Source organism: Pleurodeles waltl, chromosome 2_1, assembly GCF_031143425.1.
Source record: "Pleurodeles waltl isolate 20211129_DDA chromosome 2_1, aPleWal1.hap1.20221129, whole genome shotgun sequence".
Lineage (NCBI taxonomy): Eukaryota > Metazoa > Chordata > Amphibia > Caudata > Salamandridae > Pleurodeles > Pleurodeles waltl.
Genome location: NC_090438.1, coordinates 274,876,024 through 274,889,416, shown reverse-complemented (window position 1 = coordinate 274,889,416; position 13,393 = coordinate 274,876,024). Strand labels below are relative to the sequence as shown.

General features: G+C 44.9%; 1 protein-coding gene across 1 annotated transcript in view; it reads left to right on the top strand.

Moving 5' to 3' along the window:
- LOC138263236 (transmembrane 9 superfamily member 2-like) overlaps nucleotides 1–12,364 on the top strand; it is a 696,131-nt gene extending 683,767 nt beyond the window's left edge. The window contains exon 17 of the mRNA XM_069212440.1: nucleotides 11,829–12,364. Coding sequence (XP_069068541.1) covers nucleotides 11,829–11,896 — 68 coding nt within the window. The 3' untranslated portion in view covers nucleotides 11,897–12,364. The remainder of the gene's footprint in view (nucleotides 1–11,828) is intronic.
- The last annotated feature ends 1,029 nt before the right edge of the window (nucleotides 12,365–13,393 follow it).

Sequence of the window (13,393 nt, the reverse complement as noted above, 5' to 3'; positions counted from 1 at the left end):
CCCCAGACGGTGGTCTCACACCTCCAGGCTATGGCGAACCGCCTGCACCAGCTGGGGTTCACTATCAACGTGCCGAAGTCACACCTGATTCCCTTTCAAACGCTCCCTTTCATCGGGGCAGTTCTGGACACAGTGCCGTTTCGGGGTTATCCTCCCCAAAAGCGAGTCCAAGACAATCAGGCTATGATTCCGATCTTTCAGCCTTGGTCTTGGGTTTCGGTGAGTGTAAGGAAATGGCTCTCTGGTGCAGTTACCCCCCACTTTTTGCCTGATACTGATGCTGACTTGACTGAGAAGTGTGCTGGGACCCTGCTATCCAGGCCCCAGCACCAGTGTTCTTTCACCTAAAATGTACCATTGTTTCCACAATTGGCACACCCCTGGCACACAGATAAGTCCCTTGTAAAAGGTACCAGTGGTACCAAGGGCCCTGTGACCAGGGAAGGTCCCTAAGGGCTGCAGCATATGTTATGCCACCCTAAGGGACCCCTCACCTAACACGTGCAGACTGCCATTGCAGATTGTGTGTGTTGGTGGGGAGAAAAAGGCAAAGTCGACATGGCATCCCCCTCAGGATGCCATGCACACAAAATACTGCCTGTGGCATAGGTAAGTCACCCCTCTAGCTGGCCTTACAGCCCTAAGGCAGGGTGCACTATACCACAGGTGAGGGCATAGCTGCATGAGCAATATGCCCCTACAGTGTCTAAGTCTATTCTTAGATATTGTAAGTACAGTTGTGGCCCTATTAAGTATATGGCTTGGGAGTTTGTCAAAAACAAACTCCACAGCTCCATAATGGCTACACTGAATACTGGGAAGTTTGGTATCCAGCTTCTCAGAATAATAAACTCACACTGATGCCAGCGTTGGATTTATTAAAAAATGCACACAGAGGGCATCTTAGAGATGCCCCCTGTATTTTACCCAATTGTTCAGTGCAGGACTGACTGGTCTGTGCCAGCCTGCTGCTGAGAGACGAGTTTCTGACCCCATGTGGTGAGGGCCTTTGTGCTCTCTGAGGACAGAAACAAAAGCCTGCTCTGGGTGGAGGTGCTTCACACCTCCCCCCTACAGGAACGGTAACACCTAGCAGTGAGCCTCAAAGGCTCAGGCTTCGTGTTACAATGCCCCAGGGCACTCCAGCTAGTGGAGCTGCCCGCCCCCTGGACACAGCCCCCACTTTTGGCGGCAAGTCCAGGGGAGTCCCCTGATGCTGCACCCACTGGAACTTCAAATCCCACTGCAGAGCCCGCATATGCCACCTGGCATGTGTTACTAGCAGGATGCAGGAGGCCAAGAGGCCCAGCAGCCTCAGGGTCTGTCTCACTGTAGGAAGTTGGCTCTGTATGTACTATTTCAAAGCAAGAAATAGTGTGCACAGAGTCCAAGGGTTCCCCTTAGAGGTAAGATAGTGACAAAAAGAGATAATTCTAATGTTCTATTTTGTGGTAGTGTGGTCGAGCAGTAGGCTTATCAGAGGGTAGTGTTAAGCATTTGTTGTACACACACAGGCAATAAATGAGGAACACACACTCAAAGACAATTCCTGGCCAATAGGTTTTTATATAGAAAAATATATTTTCTTTGTTTATTTTAAGAACCACAGGTTCAAGATTTACAAGTAATACTTCAAATGAAAGGTATTTCACTCAGGTATTCTAGGAACTTTGAATAATCACAATATCATGTACAGTTTTGACAAAAATGGCAATAAGCTATTTTAAAAGTGGACACAGTGCAAAAATCAACAGTTCCTGGGGGAGGTAAGTAAATGTTAAGTTCACAGGTAAGTAAAACACTTACAGGGTTCAAAGTTGGGTCCAAGGTAGCCCACTGTTGGGGGGTTCAAGGCAACCCCAAAGTTACCACACCAGCAGCTCAGGGCCGGTCAGGTGCAGAGGTCAAAGAAGTGCCCAAAACACATAGGCTTCAATGGAGAACAGGGGTGCCCCGGTTCCAGTCTGCCACCAGGTAAGTACCCGCGTCCTCAGGGGGCAGACTAGGGGGGTTTTGTTGGGCACCGGGGTGGGGGGGGGGAACACAAGCGGGCACAGAAAGTACACCCTCAGTGGCACAGGGGCGGCCGGGTGCAGAGTGCAAACAGGCATTGGGTTTTGTATAGAAAGCAATGGGGAGACCCGGGGGTCTCTTCAACGATGCAGGCAGGCACAGGGGGGGGGCTCCTCGGGGTAGCTATCACCTGGGCTAGGCAGAGGGTCGCCTGGGGGTCCCTCCTGCACTGGAGTTCGGTTCCTTCAGGTCCTGGGGACTGTGGGTGCAGTGTTGGTTCCATGCGTCGGGTCCCTTGTTACAGGCAGTCGCGGACAGGGGGAGCCTCTGGATTTCCTCTGCAGGCGACGCGGTGGGGGGTCAGGGGGGTCGTCTTTGGCTACTCGCGGGTTCGCAGTCGCCGGGGAGTCCTCCCTGTAGTGTTGGTTTTCCACAGGTCGAGCCGGGAGCGTCGGGTGCAGAGTGGAAAGTCTCACGCTTCCGGCGGCAAACGTGAAGTCTTTAAAGTTGTTTCTTTGTTGCAAGAAAGTTGCAGGTTGTTGAACAGGGCCGCTGTTCACTGGAGTTTCTTGGTCCTTGGTTGCAGGGCAGTCCTCTGAGGCTTCAGAGGTCGCTGGTCCCTGTTGGATGCGTCGCTGTTGCAGTTTTCTTCGAAGTTGGGAGACAGGCCGGTAGGGTTGGGGCCAAAGCAGTTGTCGTCTCTGTCTTCACTGCAGGGCTTCAGGTCAGCAGTCCTTCTTCTGGTTAAGGTTGCAGGAATCTAGTTTCCTAGGTTCTGGGGGCCCCTAAATACTGAATTTAGGGGTGTGTTTAGGTCTGGGAGGGCAGTAGCCAATGGCTACTGTCCTTGAGGGTGGCTACACCCTCTCTGTGCCTCCTCCCTGTGGGGAGGGAGGCACATCCCTAATCCTATTGGGGGAATCCTCCATCCATAAGATGGAGGATTTCTAAAAGTAAGGGTCACCTCAGCTCAGGACACCTTAGGGGCTGTCCCGACTGGTGGGTGACTCCTCTTTGTTTTCCTAATTATCTCCTCCAGCCTTGCTGCCAAAAGTAGGGGCAGTGGCCGGAGGGGCGGGCATCTCCACTAGCTGGGATGCCCTGTGGCGCTGTAACAAAGGGGGTGAGCCTTTGAGGCTCACCGCCAGGTGTTAGTTCCTGCAGGGGGTGGTGAGAAGCACCTCCACCCAGTACAGGCTTTGTTCCTGGCCACAGAGTGACAAAGGCACTCTCCCCATGTAGCCAGCAACATGTCTGGTGTGTGGCAGGCTGGCAAAAACTAGTCAGCCTACACTGGAATTCGGGTATGTGTTCAGGGGGCATATCTAAGATGCCCTCTAGGTGTATTTTACAATAAATTGCACACTGGCATCAGTGTGCATTTATTGTGCTGAGAAGCTTGATACCAAACTTCCCAGTTTTCAGTGTAGCCATTATAGAACTGTGGAGTTAGTGTTTGACAAACTCCCAGACCATATACTCTTATGGCTACCCTGCACTTACAATGTCTAAGGGCTTGCTTAGACACTGTAGGGGTACAGTGCTCATGCACATATGCCCTCACCTGTGGTATAGTGCACCCTGCCTTAGGGCTGTAAGGCCTGCTAAAGGTGTGACTTACCTATGCCACAGGCAGTGTCAGGTTGGCATGGCACTCTGAGGGGAGTGCCATGTCGACTTAGTAATTTTCTCCCCACCAGCACACACAAACTGTGAAGCAGTGTGCATGTACTGTATTGTATTGTAATCGTATTTATAAAGCGCTTACTACCCCTGACGAGGCGTCGAAGCGCTTTTCGATGAGTAGCACGCTACTCCGGAACCCAACAAGAATTAGTGATGGATTAGTATCGTTAAATAATGAGTACAGTTTTAGTATCATTATGAGTTAATATGAGCCGCGGATATGAGAGTTTGTTAGTTAGATTGACTGGAGTAATGGAGGGGTTGAGGAGGAAAGAAATCCAGAAGTGTTAATTGGGAGTATATCCTTCATTTACTCAACCCAAAGGCTTGGGATGAGTAAAGGGGGGCGGAGGGGGAAGAGTATGTGTAAGGGTTAGGGAGAGCATAGTAGCAGGATGATGAATGCAGGAGAATTTAGTAGGGTTGTGTGGGAGGTCACAGAGGTAGAGTGAGGTTTGGTGAGTTAGATGTGGAGGTGGAGGGAAGAGCTTAGGCAGAGATATTTAGGAGATGAAAGTGGTAGAAGGGATTTGGGATGAGTCAGAGTGAGAATGGAGGATAGTTTGATAGAAACATGACATAAGAGTGATGAGCAGATAAGTGTGATAAGATGAGAGCAGGAATTCATAGATATCTAGTATAACAACCCAACCATGAGCCATGCAATGATCCACGAACATGCCAAGCACAGAAACATATATATATATATATATATATATATATATATACACATACACACACACACATATGCATATACAATACATAATTAGAATCATGGGTAAAAAATACTTAGACAGGTTTAAAGAGTGTGTTTATTTTATTATGACATAGTCGCAATACATATTTTGCAAAGAAACTATAAATAAATAGAAATATACATATAATCTGAAAAAAAAATATTTATCCACATAGGCATATGCAGTTCATAGTTGTTTGAAAAAGGTGGTTATGAAGGAAAGAGCCAACTCTTGAGTAGTTTTCTGAAGACAAGAAAGTTATCTGTGGCTCTTATAGTTGGGGGTAATGAATTCCATAGTTTGGCTCCTTGGACGGAGAAGGATGTACCACCTATAGTCTTTTTCTTGTATGGTGGTGTTCTAAGGCGGGGTTCCAATCTTGAGCGGAGGGTTCTTTGTTGGATGTATTTGGTAATTTTCTTTCTGATAAAAAGCGGTCCTGTTCCATGTATAGCTTTGTGGGTGATACAAAGCAGCTTGAAAGTGCATCTTCTGGCAACGGGTAACCAGTGTAGTGCTCTCAAGGCAGGGGAGATGTGGGCTTGCGGCTTTATATGTAGTAGTAGCCTGGCTGCGGAATTCTGGATACGTTGTAGTTTTTTCATAACAGATAGAGATGATCCATGGTAGAGGCTATTGGCATAATCCAGTTTGGATAGTACAAGCAAGATAGTAGCTTGCACCTTGTGTGGAAATCCGAGGTGGGGGAAGATGCGTCGTAAAGTCTTTAAGGTGATGAAGCTTGTGCGTGTTAATTTGTCTACTTGGGCATTCATAGTTAACTTGGAATCCATGGTGATTCCTAGGTTTTTAACTTCCTTGTTTAATTGAGGAGGTGGTCCGAGATCGTCAGGCCAGACGCACAGAGGGTCATAATTTTTCCAGTCACCACATATGAGTATTTCTGTTTTGGAGGTATTTAGTTTGAGATGGCTCCAGGTCATCCACTGATCAACGGCTCTGCGGCAACTGAAGATTTGTGAGTTTTCAATGTTTTTGGGGCCTTCTAAATTAAGTAGTATTTGTGTGTAATCTGCATAGTTGTAGCATGTGAGATGGAAATCATTGATCAGTTCTGGTAAAGATATCATGTAGATGTTGAAAAGCCAAGGTTAGATGATTGACCCTTGGGGGACCCCTGCTTTTGAGAGGTAGGGTTCAGACGAGAAGGGGGGCGAGTGGATGATATTCGCTCTTTTTTGAAGATAGGAAGTAATCCAGTCGAGAGCAATCCCTTGTATGCCGGCTTTGTGGAGTCTTTGAGTTAGGGTGTCATGGTCAACCGTATCAAAGGCAGCCGAGAGGTCCAAGAGAAGTAGTGCAGCAACTCCATTTCGGTCGACTGTGTTTTTAAGATCGTCCCAGATTGCCATGAGTGCCGATTCAGTGCTTCTTCCTGGGCGGAATCCAGTTTGGAAGTCTGAAAGTATAGAATTGTCTTCAATGTATTGTGACATCTGGGCGAATGCTGCTATTTCTGTCAATTTGCCCAGGAAAGGTCCATTTGTGATTGGTCTGTAGTTGTTGGGGTCTTGCGGGTCTAGGTTTGTTTTCTTTAATAATGTTCGTATGTATGCCTTTTTCAGGTCTGCAGGAAAAGTTCCTGAAGTTAAAGAGTTGTTGATGATTCTTCTTACAGGTGTGGCAGCAGAAGTAGATAGCAGGATGTTCTTGAAGATTTGTGGTGGCCAAGGGTCAGAAGGGCAACCAGAAGGTCTGCTTGCTTTGACCAAATCCATAAATTCATCCTGGGATATTTGTTTGAAGGACTGTAGAGGTTGGGTTGGTTTATTCTTAAAGGGTATTTTAGGAAAGGGGTTGGTGCTGATGGTTTTCTTCTGTTTTAAATAGGAATCCAATGTGTCTGCCTTGGTTGTGTAGTGAGTTGCCAATTTGTTTGTGAAATCTTGAGTGGTGGGATGACTTCCTTCCACGCATGTAGGTTTTCGAAATTCATTGAGAATTTTATAAAATTCCTTGGTTGTAGATTGAGCATTTTGAATTCTGTCTGAGTAGTATCTTTTTTTTCAAGCTTTTTTGATTGATGATTTCTATATCCTGTTAAGTTTGTGTAGCTGCAGTTTGTCTTGACTGTTGTTTGTTTTGAGCCAGGTCCGCTGCAACTTTCTGATTTGTTGCTTTATCTTTTTAAGTTCTGTGTTTCTCCAAGGTGCTGGGTTTCTTTTGTTGTGTTTAGTTTTTCTGAGTGGTATTAGGACATCAAAAGCTTCCTGTAGCCACTCATAAAGTTTTGGTACAGAATTAATTATATCTAGATCTGTGTTTGCTGTTAGTTGTGTTTCTAAGTGATCCAAATTGAGTTTGCTCCATGGTCGATAGGTGTGTGTATGTAAGTAGTTGTGGGGTGTGTTGATTTGTGGAGTTGTATGTCGGAAAGTTATCATATGGTGGTCTGACCAGGTGGTTGGTGTGATGCTATGAATAGTAATGAGTTCAGGCTTAGCAAAAATGACATATAGGATGTGACCAGCGATGTGTGTGGGATTGTGTACAATCTGATGTAGGTTCAATGCGAGTAGGCCAGTGGTGATAGCTTTTGGATGGGGCATATTGGGTTTGTCAAACCAAATGTTTAGATCCCCAAGAATGCATAGATTGGAGTATAGTGTAATAAGGTTTGAGACTGTGTCAAGAAAAGCATCTGGGAAAGTGGAGTTGTTAGGTGGAGGTCTGTAAAGGAGGAGAAAGTTACAGGAGGAAGTTGGAGTAGGGTGGCATCTGGTAAGGCGGGCTTCACAACCTTGTATGGAGATGTTGTCGGTTTTACTGAGGTTCATTTCCTGTTTGAATATAATAGCTAGTCCACCTCCTCTCTTGCCTATACGGTTTTGTGTGATGGTTTGATAGCCCGGAGGAACGGCTTCGTGTAACACTGGGGCCATGTCATCTCCCAACCAGGATTCTGTTATGAATAGCAAGTCAGGTTGTGTGTCTGTGAGCAGGTCGTAGATGTGGTGCTTGTTTTTTGAGAGTGATCGAGCATTTATGAGCTGACAGTTTAGAAAAGCTGTGTTAGTGGTAGTGTTGTTTTGTTTAGTAGAAGGGTAAGTAGTGTAATGTGAGCTTGAAGCAGGAGTGTTGCTAGTTGTGATAACTGTTTGAGACTCACAATAGTCTTGCTTTTCAATATAGTGTTCCTCTTCCAGCAGGTTAAGGAGGCATTTTGTTGGGTCTGTGTGTGTGGGTGGTGGACTTGGTGGCTGAGAGAGCCATGAGGATTGTAGTGTTTTTTGTAGGGTAGTTTTATTATGTAACAGACAAGGGGATGCGAGGTTGCTATGAGTGGCATGTTTTTTATTTTGTTTGTGTTTTGTTTAGTGTGGATGGAGTATGGGTTAGGGGTGGTGGAGGAGCTTGTGGATCATGATGTAAGGCTCTAAATTGTGCAATGGAGGATAGGCGAGTGAGTGAAAGTTGCTGGGTTGGGGTGCTTGTGGTAGGTGTTTGTGAAGAGTGGGGGTGTAGGGGTGGAGATCGGATGGAATTTGTATCCTTTGTGTAGTCCTGGGGGTGGGAGTGGGTATGACGATGAGTGTCATGTAAGTTTGTGTTGCTTTGTTGTGCTGATGTTTGTGGTCGGTATTGTTTTTGTGAAATAATGAGAGGGGATATTGGTGTAGTTGTTTTTGGTGAGGCATTTGTATGTGAGTTAGTTGGGGTGTTGATGTGTTTTGGAGATGAATGTATGAGGTGTGTAAGAGGTGATGGTTGTGTGTCAGGGAAGTTTGTATTAGTTGTGATGACCGGAAGAGGTAATATGTGTGGTGGAGTGAAATGTGGGGAATGTATGGTTGTGTGTAATTGGTGAAGAGAGGGGAAGAGTGTTTGTAGATGGTGTGTTTGAAGGCAGGGTTTGGGCATTGTTATGATGACAGGTGGTCTGTGTGGAGCAAACAGTGGATAGTGTTGTTGGTTAGTATGAGCAGAGAGTGTGTATCTGGGAGACTGAAACTGAGAGAAATGTATGTTGTAGTTTTGTATTGTGTGGGTGATGGCAGGTTGTGTTAGTGGGAGTGGACAGAGTAGTGTTTGCTGTGAGGATAAAGGTGTTTGACTGTAGTAGTTGTGGGGGGTATGTGTATATGTGTTGTATATAGGGTATTGTGTTGGGTGATGGGGCAATGCAGTCTGTGGTCAGTTTGTGATGCATGGTTTGGATGTCTTTGTAGGATGTGTTTGCATGTTGAGGGATGTGTAGGGGCTGATACCATTCATGGTCAAATGTGAATTGGGCAGCATTTCTGGCCCTAGTCCCTACCTGTCCTGAACAGGCCCAAACAGACAACTGCCCTTGTCCTCTCCGCCCTTAACCTCGACGCCCTGAGTCCTAGCCTTTTATAGCCCTACCGGCCAATAAGAAGCTGGTCCTAACCCTAGCCAATCCAATTTCAAACCCTGATTTAGCCAACTAATGGGAGACCAAGCCCTAATCACCAATCATAGTCCTATTCCTGACCACCAATCACAGCTCCAGCCCTAAAACCAGCAACCAATCAGAATCCCAGCCCTATCCTCCAATCACAGCCCTAGAACCAACAGCCAATCAGAATCTCAGCCCTATCCACCAATCACAGCCCTAGAACCAACAGCCAATCAGAATCTCAGCCCTATCTACCAATCACAGCCCTAGAACCAACAGCCAATCAGAATCTCAGCCCTATCTACCAATCACAGCCCTAGAACCAACAGCCAATCAGAATCTCAGCCCTACCCACCAATCATAGCTGCATCCCTGGAGCTAGCAACCAATGAAACACCGTCTCCCAACAACCTATCACAACAGCATATGCAACTACCAAAAGAAACTTATATAAGGAGCAAGTTAACTAAAGTCCAGTCCCTGTGGGCAGGGGGAAAGGCAACTGCTGCTCTATTCAGAATCTCCTTGGATACAGACAGGCTGAATCTACACTTCCAAGCTAGCAGAGTCTACTTTCCAGGTAAGGGGGAGATTGTTTAAGAGACAAACACTGCAATAGTTCTGGGCGCACACTCTAAAATCGGGCTTTTTTAAAGGCAAAAATACAGGGGGGCAGACAGTTTTTAAGCACAATTTAAATCACACAAACAGATTAAAACAGACTCCTAAAACCACACTCTGCAAGATGTGTGTAGCCTTTTTACTTAGAAGAGGGGGAAAAAAGGGGGGGAGTGGGGGTGCCACAAACTAGCAAGGGAATTCACACAGTCACGGCAAAAACAATTTTTAAAAAACACCACTTTAACAGAGGCCAGGCTGCCTGAAACACAGAGAATCCACAGTAAAAACAAACACTTTTGAACAAATAATACTATTTACCCAGAAAAATCTTTGGGCTCCTTACCTAGGTCTTTTTGCAATCCTTGAACACTGGGCTGTATCAGGATACAGGGGAGATGCACAGAGGAACACAAAATGGAGGTGAGGGGTCTCTAGGGTGGCATAAGACATGCTGCAGCCCTTAGAGACCTTCCCTGGCATCACAGCCCTTGGTACCAGGGGTACCAGTTACAAGAGACTTACCTGGGTGCCAGGGTTGTGCCAATTGTGGCGACAAAGGTACAGTTTAGGGAAAGAACACTGGTGCTGGGGCCTGGTTAGCAGGGTCCCAGCACACTTTCAAGTCATAACTTAGCATCAGCAAAGGCAAAAAGTCAGGAGTTAACCATGCCAAGGAGGCATTTCCTTACACCCCCTGTCTGCCCCTCTTTCAGAGGTTCTTCTATTCATTCTTTCCTTAGCCCAGCAGGGCTCTGCATTGGGCACCCTTAAGGGGTATCTGTCTGCCATTTCCGCCTTTCTTAGGCTTCCTGATCAGCCCTCACTCTTTAAATCTCCTCTTGTGAGTAGGTTCTTAAAGGGGCTCTCCCACTTATTTCCTCCCACTCCCTTCATCATGCGTCAGTGGGATCTTAATCTTGTGCTTACTTTCTTGATGTGTACTCCCTTTGAGCCTATGCATAATTGTCCCTTACGGCTCCTCACATTCAAAACTGTCTTTCTCATTGCCATCACCTCTGCTCGCACGGTGAGTGAGCTTCAGGCCCTTTCTTCAAGGCCTCCATACTTGTCTGTACACCCCAACAAAATGGTGTTACGCACTAGGGCTTCATTCCTTCCTAAGGTGGTTACACCGTTTCATGTAGGCCAGTCCATCACTTTGCCTACCTTCTACGCACCCCCACATCCTTCCCATGAGGAGGAGAGACTCCACCGTCTGGACCCAAAAAGAGCGTTGGTGTTCTATCTCAATCGTAACAAAGACTTCCAGGTGGGCGATCAACTCTTTGTTGGCTATGTGGGTGCGAAGAAAGGGAAGGCGGTGCAGAAACATACCATCTCTCCATGGGTGCTTCTTTGCATCAAAATGTGCTATGCTTTGGCGAAAAAGCAACCTTCTGATGGCTTGTGGGCTCATTCTACCAGGGCCACTGCTGCATCCACTGCGTTAGCACGCTGAGTTCCTGTCCTGGATATCTGTCAGGCAGCTACGTAGGCGTCTCTGCACACGTTTGCTAAACATTACTGCCTGGACAGTCAGGTCCGTCGGGACGGCTACTTTGGTCGTTCGGTCCTGCAGGACTTTCTAGTATGATCTTAGTTCGCAGCCCACCACCGAGGATGGCATTGCTTGGGGATCTATTCTAAGGTAAGGAATCTGCAACTAGAAGTCTCTATCAGATGTAGAAGTTACTTACCTTCGGTAACAAAATATCTGGTAGGTACATATTCTAGTTGCAGACTCCTTACCGCCCACCCATCCTCCCCGCTTGCTAACTGATTTTTAGGGACAGGGATTTCCCCCTTTCAGGTCCTTAGCTCTGGCTCATCAATATCAGTGTTCTTAGCGGCTCTGCGCTCCGGCGTAGAAAGTCGAGAAAAGAAACTGACGTCACTGCCCGAGGGCGGCGTCTATGTACTACTCCCAACGTCATCACGGCGACCATGACGCCTGCGGAGTCGACCGACGCCACCTACCGACACGCAAGGGTATTGCTCGAAGAAAAACTCTCCGGATCCAGTCTGACACCTGGGAGAAAATTCTAAGGTAAGGAATCTGCAACTAGAATGTCTCTACCAGATATTTTGTTACCGAAGGTAAGTAACTAGTAGATTCTGACCATAAAAACACTCTTTAGGAAACCCTACTCCCCAAATAAAGGAGTAGGAACATATAACACTAGTGTTTCAGCTATTGTGTCTGTGCTGATATGAGATTTGCAGTTGCATCAGACAGTTGTTCACGGACATTAGTTCCCAGATATGTTCTTTAAGATATTAATTTTTTTTTTCTTCATAAGTTTGATTATATTTGAAGGTATCATTTGCTTTTTGGGTTGTTAAACTTCCTATTTTAAGGAAAAACCTTAATCAAATTTCTCCTGTTTCAGGAACCATTGGATTTTTTGCGTGCTATTGGTTTGTCCGGAAAATTTACAGTGTTGTGAAGGTGGACTGAACATGCTGATCTTTCCTGCTGTATCTGCAGTGTTGCAGTTTTTTTTAAACTGGTCAACAAAATAGTTTGATTCCTAAACTTGTTTATATGGTACAGATGGATGTATTGCAGCAAATTGTTGAATAATGTATGTTTGTACTAGACATAAAGAGATAATGTTTGGTTAAAATTCTCATTATTTTTAAATGCACAATGCCGGATACTAAAACATTCAATTACCAGGCAGCGATGTACATTCTTTGCTTGTGTTCGCAAGAGAGAGAGAAGCACATCATGTCCTGAGCAGCTACTTAACCTTATTAAAATTGAAGTGGATATTTTTTAAACAAAATTATGGCTAATATATATTTTTACTACATCTTTGTACGATAATTATCCACTTTGCGTATGTAAATGTATTTACTATTTTACCATATACTATAAATATGAAAAAAACAGATGTTAAATAAATCACTGAGTTGTAGTTTATATACTGTGCCTGTTTTTATACTTTTGCAGCTGTAAAAGCTTAAATGTCTCTCTTGTGGCTCAAATTATCAAAAATAATTGGATTGTTTTTGTGTTGAACTTTTAATTCAGAGTACATGGTAATCTTTTGACATTATTAAGCTAACAAATGTGCGCACCACTCCATATTTTGTTAGATAAATATAGTTACAGCAGGTTAAGATCCTTTAAGAGGGTTACAATACACATGGTAGCTTTGGCTTTGGTCATAAAACCAACCTTTGGGTTATGGGTTTTAATTGCTTACTGAATTGGATTAACAGTTTTGCAATTTGTGTGTGTAAAAATAAACGTGTATATATATATATATGTGTGTGTGTGTGTGTATATATATATATATATATATATATATATATATATATATGTATATATATATATATTCACTGAAAGAAAACAAAGGTTAGAGGTGCATTGCAGTTAGGTTCAGATTTTGCATGCACACAACTATAGAAATTCAACAGTTATAGTTATACTTATTTCAAGAACCTATAACCCGTGCCCTAAGGTAACTGTAATTCTCACCCCACCATGCACAGATTTCTCATCACTAGTTTTATTGCAGATGTTGCAGTTATATTATGAATGATGTCATACAGAGTGTCATTACTGATATAATATGTGGGTAAGTTGCAGTGCATGGAAAAGGCGCAAGTTAGGGCACAAGTTACAGTAGTAACCTAGCTATAACATCCCTCTAACCTTTGTTTTTTTGTGATCATTTTTTAAAATTCTATTTCCTAACTATATCATCCATGTAACCTTTGTTTTTTTCAGTGAATCTATAGGGTTTTGTAAACTTTAAGCAATATTTAATGACCTTATGTTGATCCAACCCCACTGCAGGGGAAGGTTTGTGGGTAAGAGCAATTTGTGTAGGATCCACGCAAGGCATACCACAATCTACTCCCCCAGATATCTAGTTTTCAGAAATACCTGGGTTTGGTAGGTTTCCTAGGTAGCAGCTCACCTGAACTCAAAAAGTCCAACCAT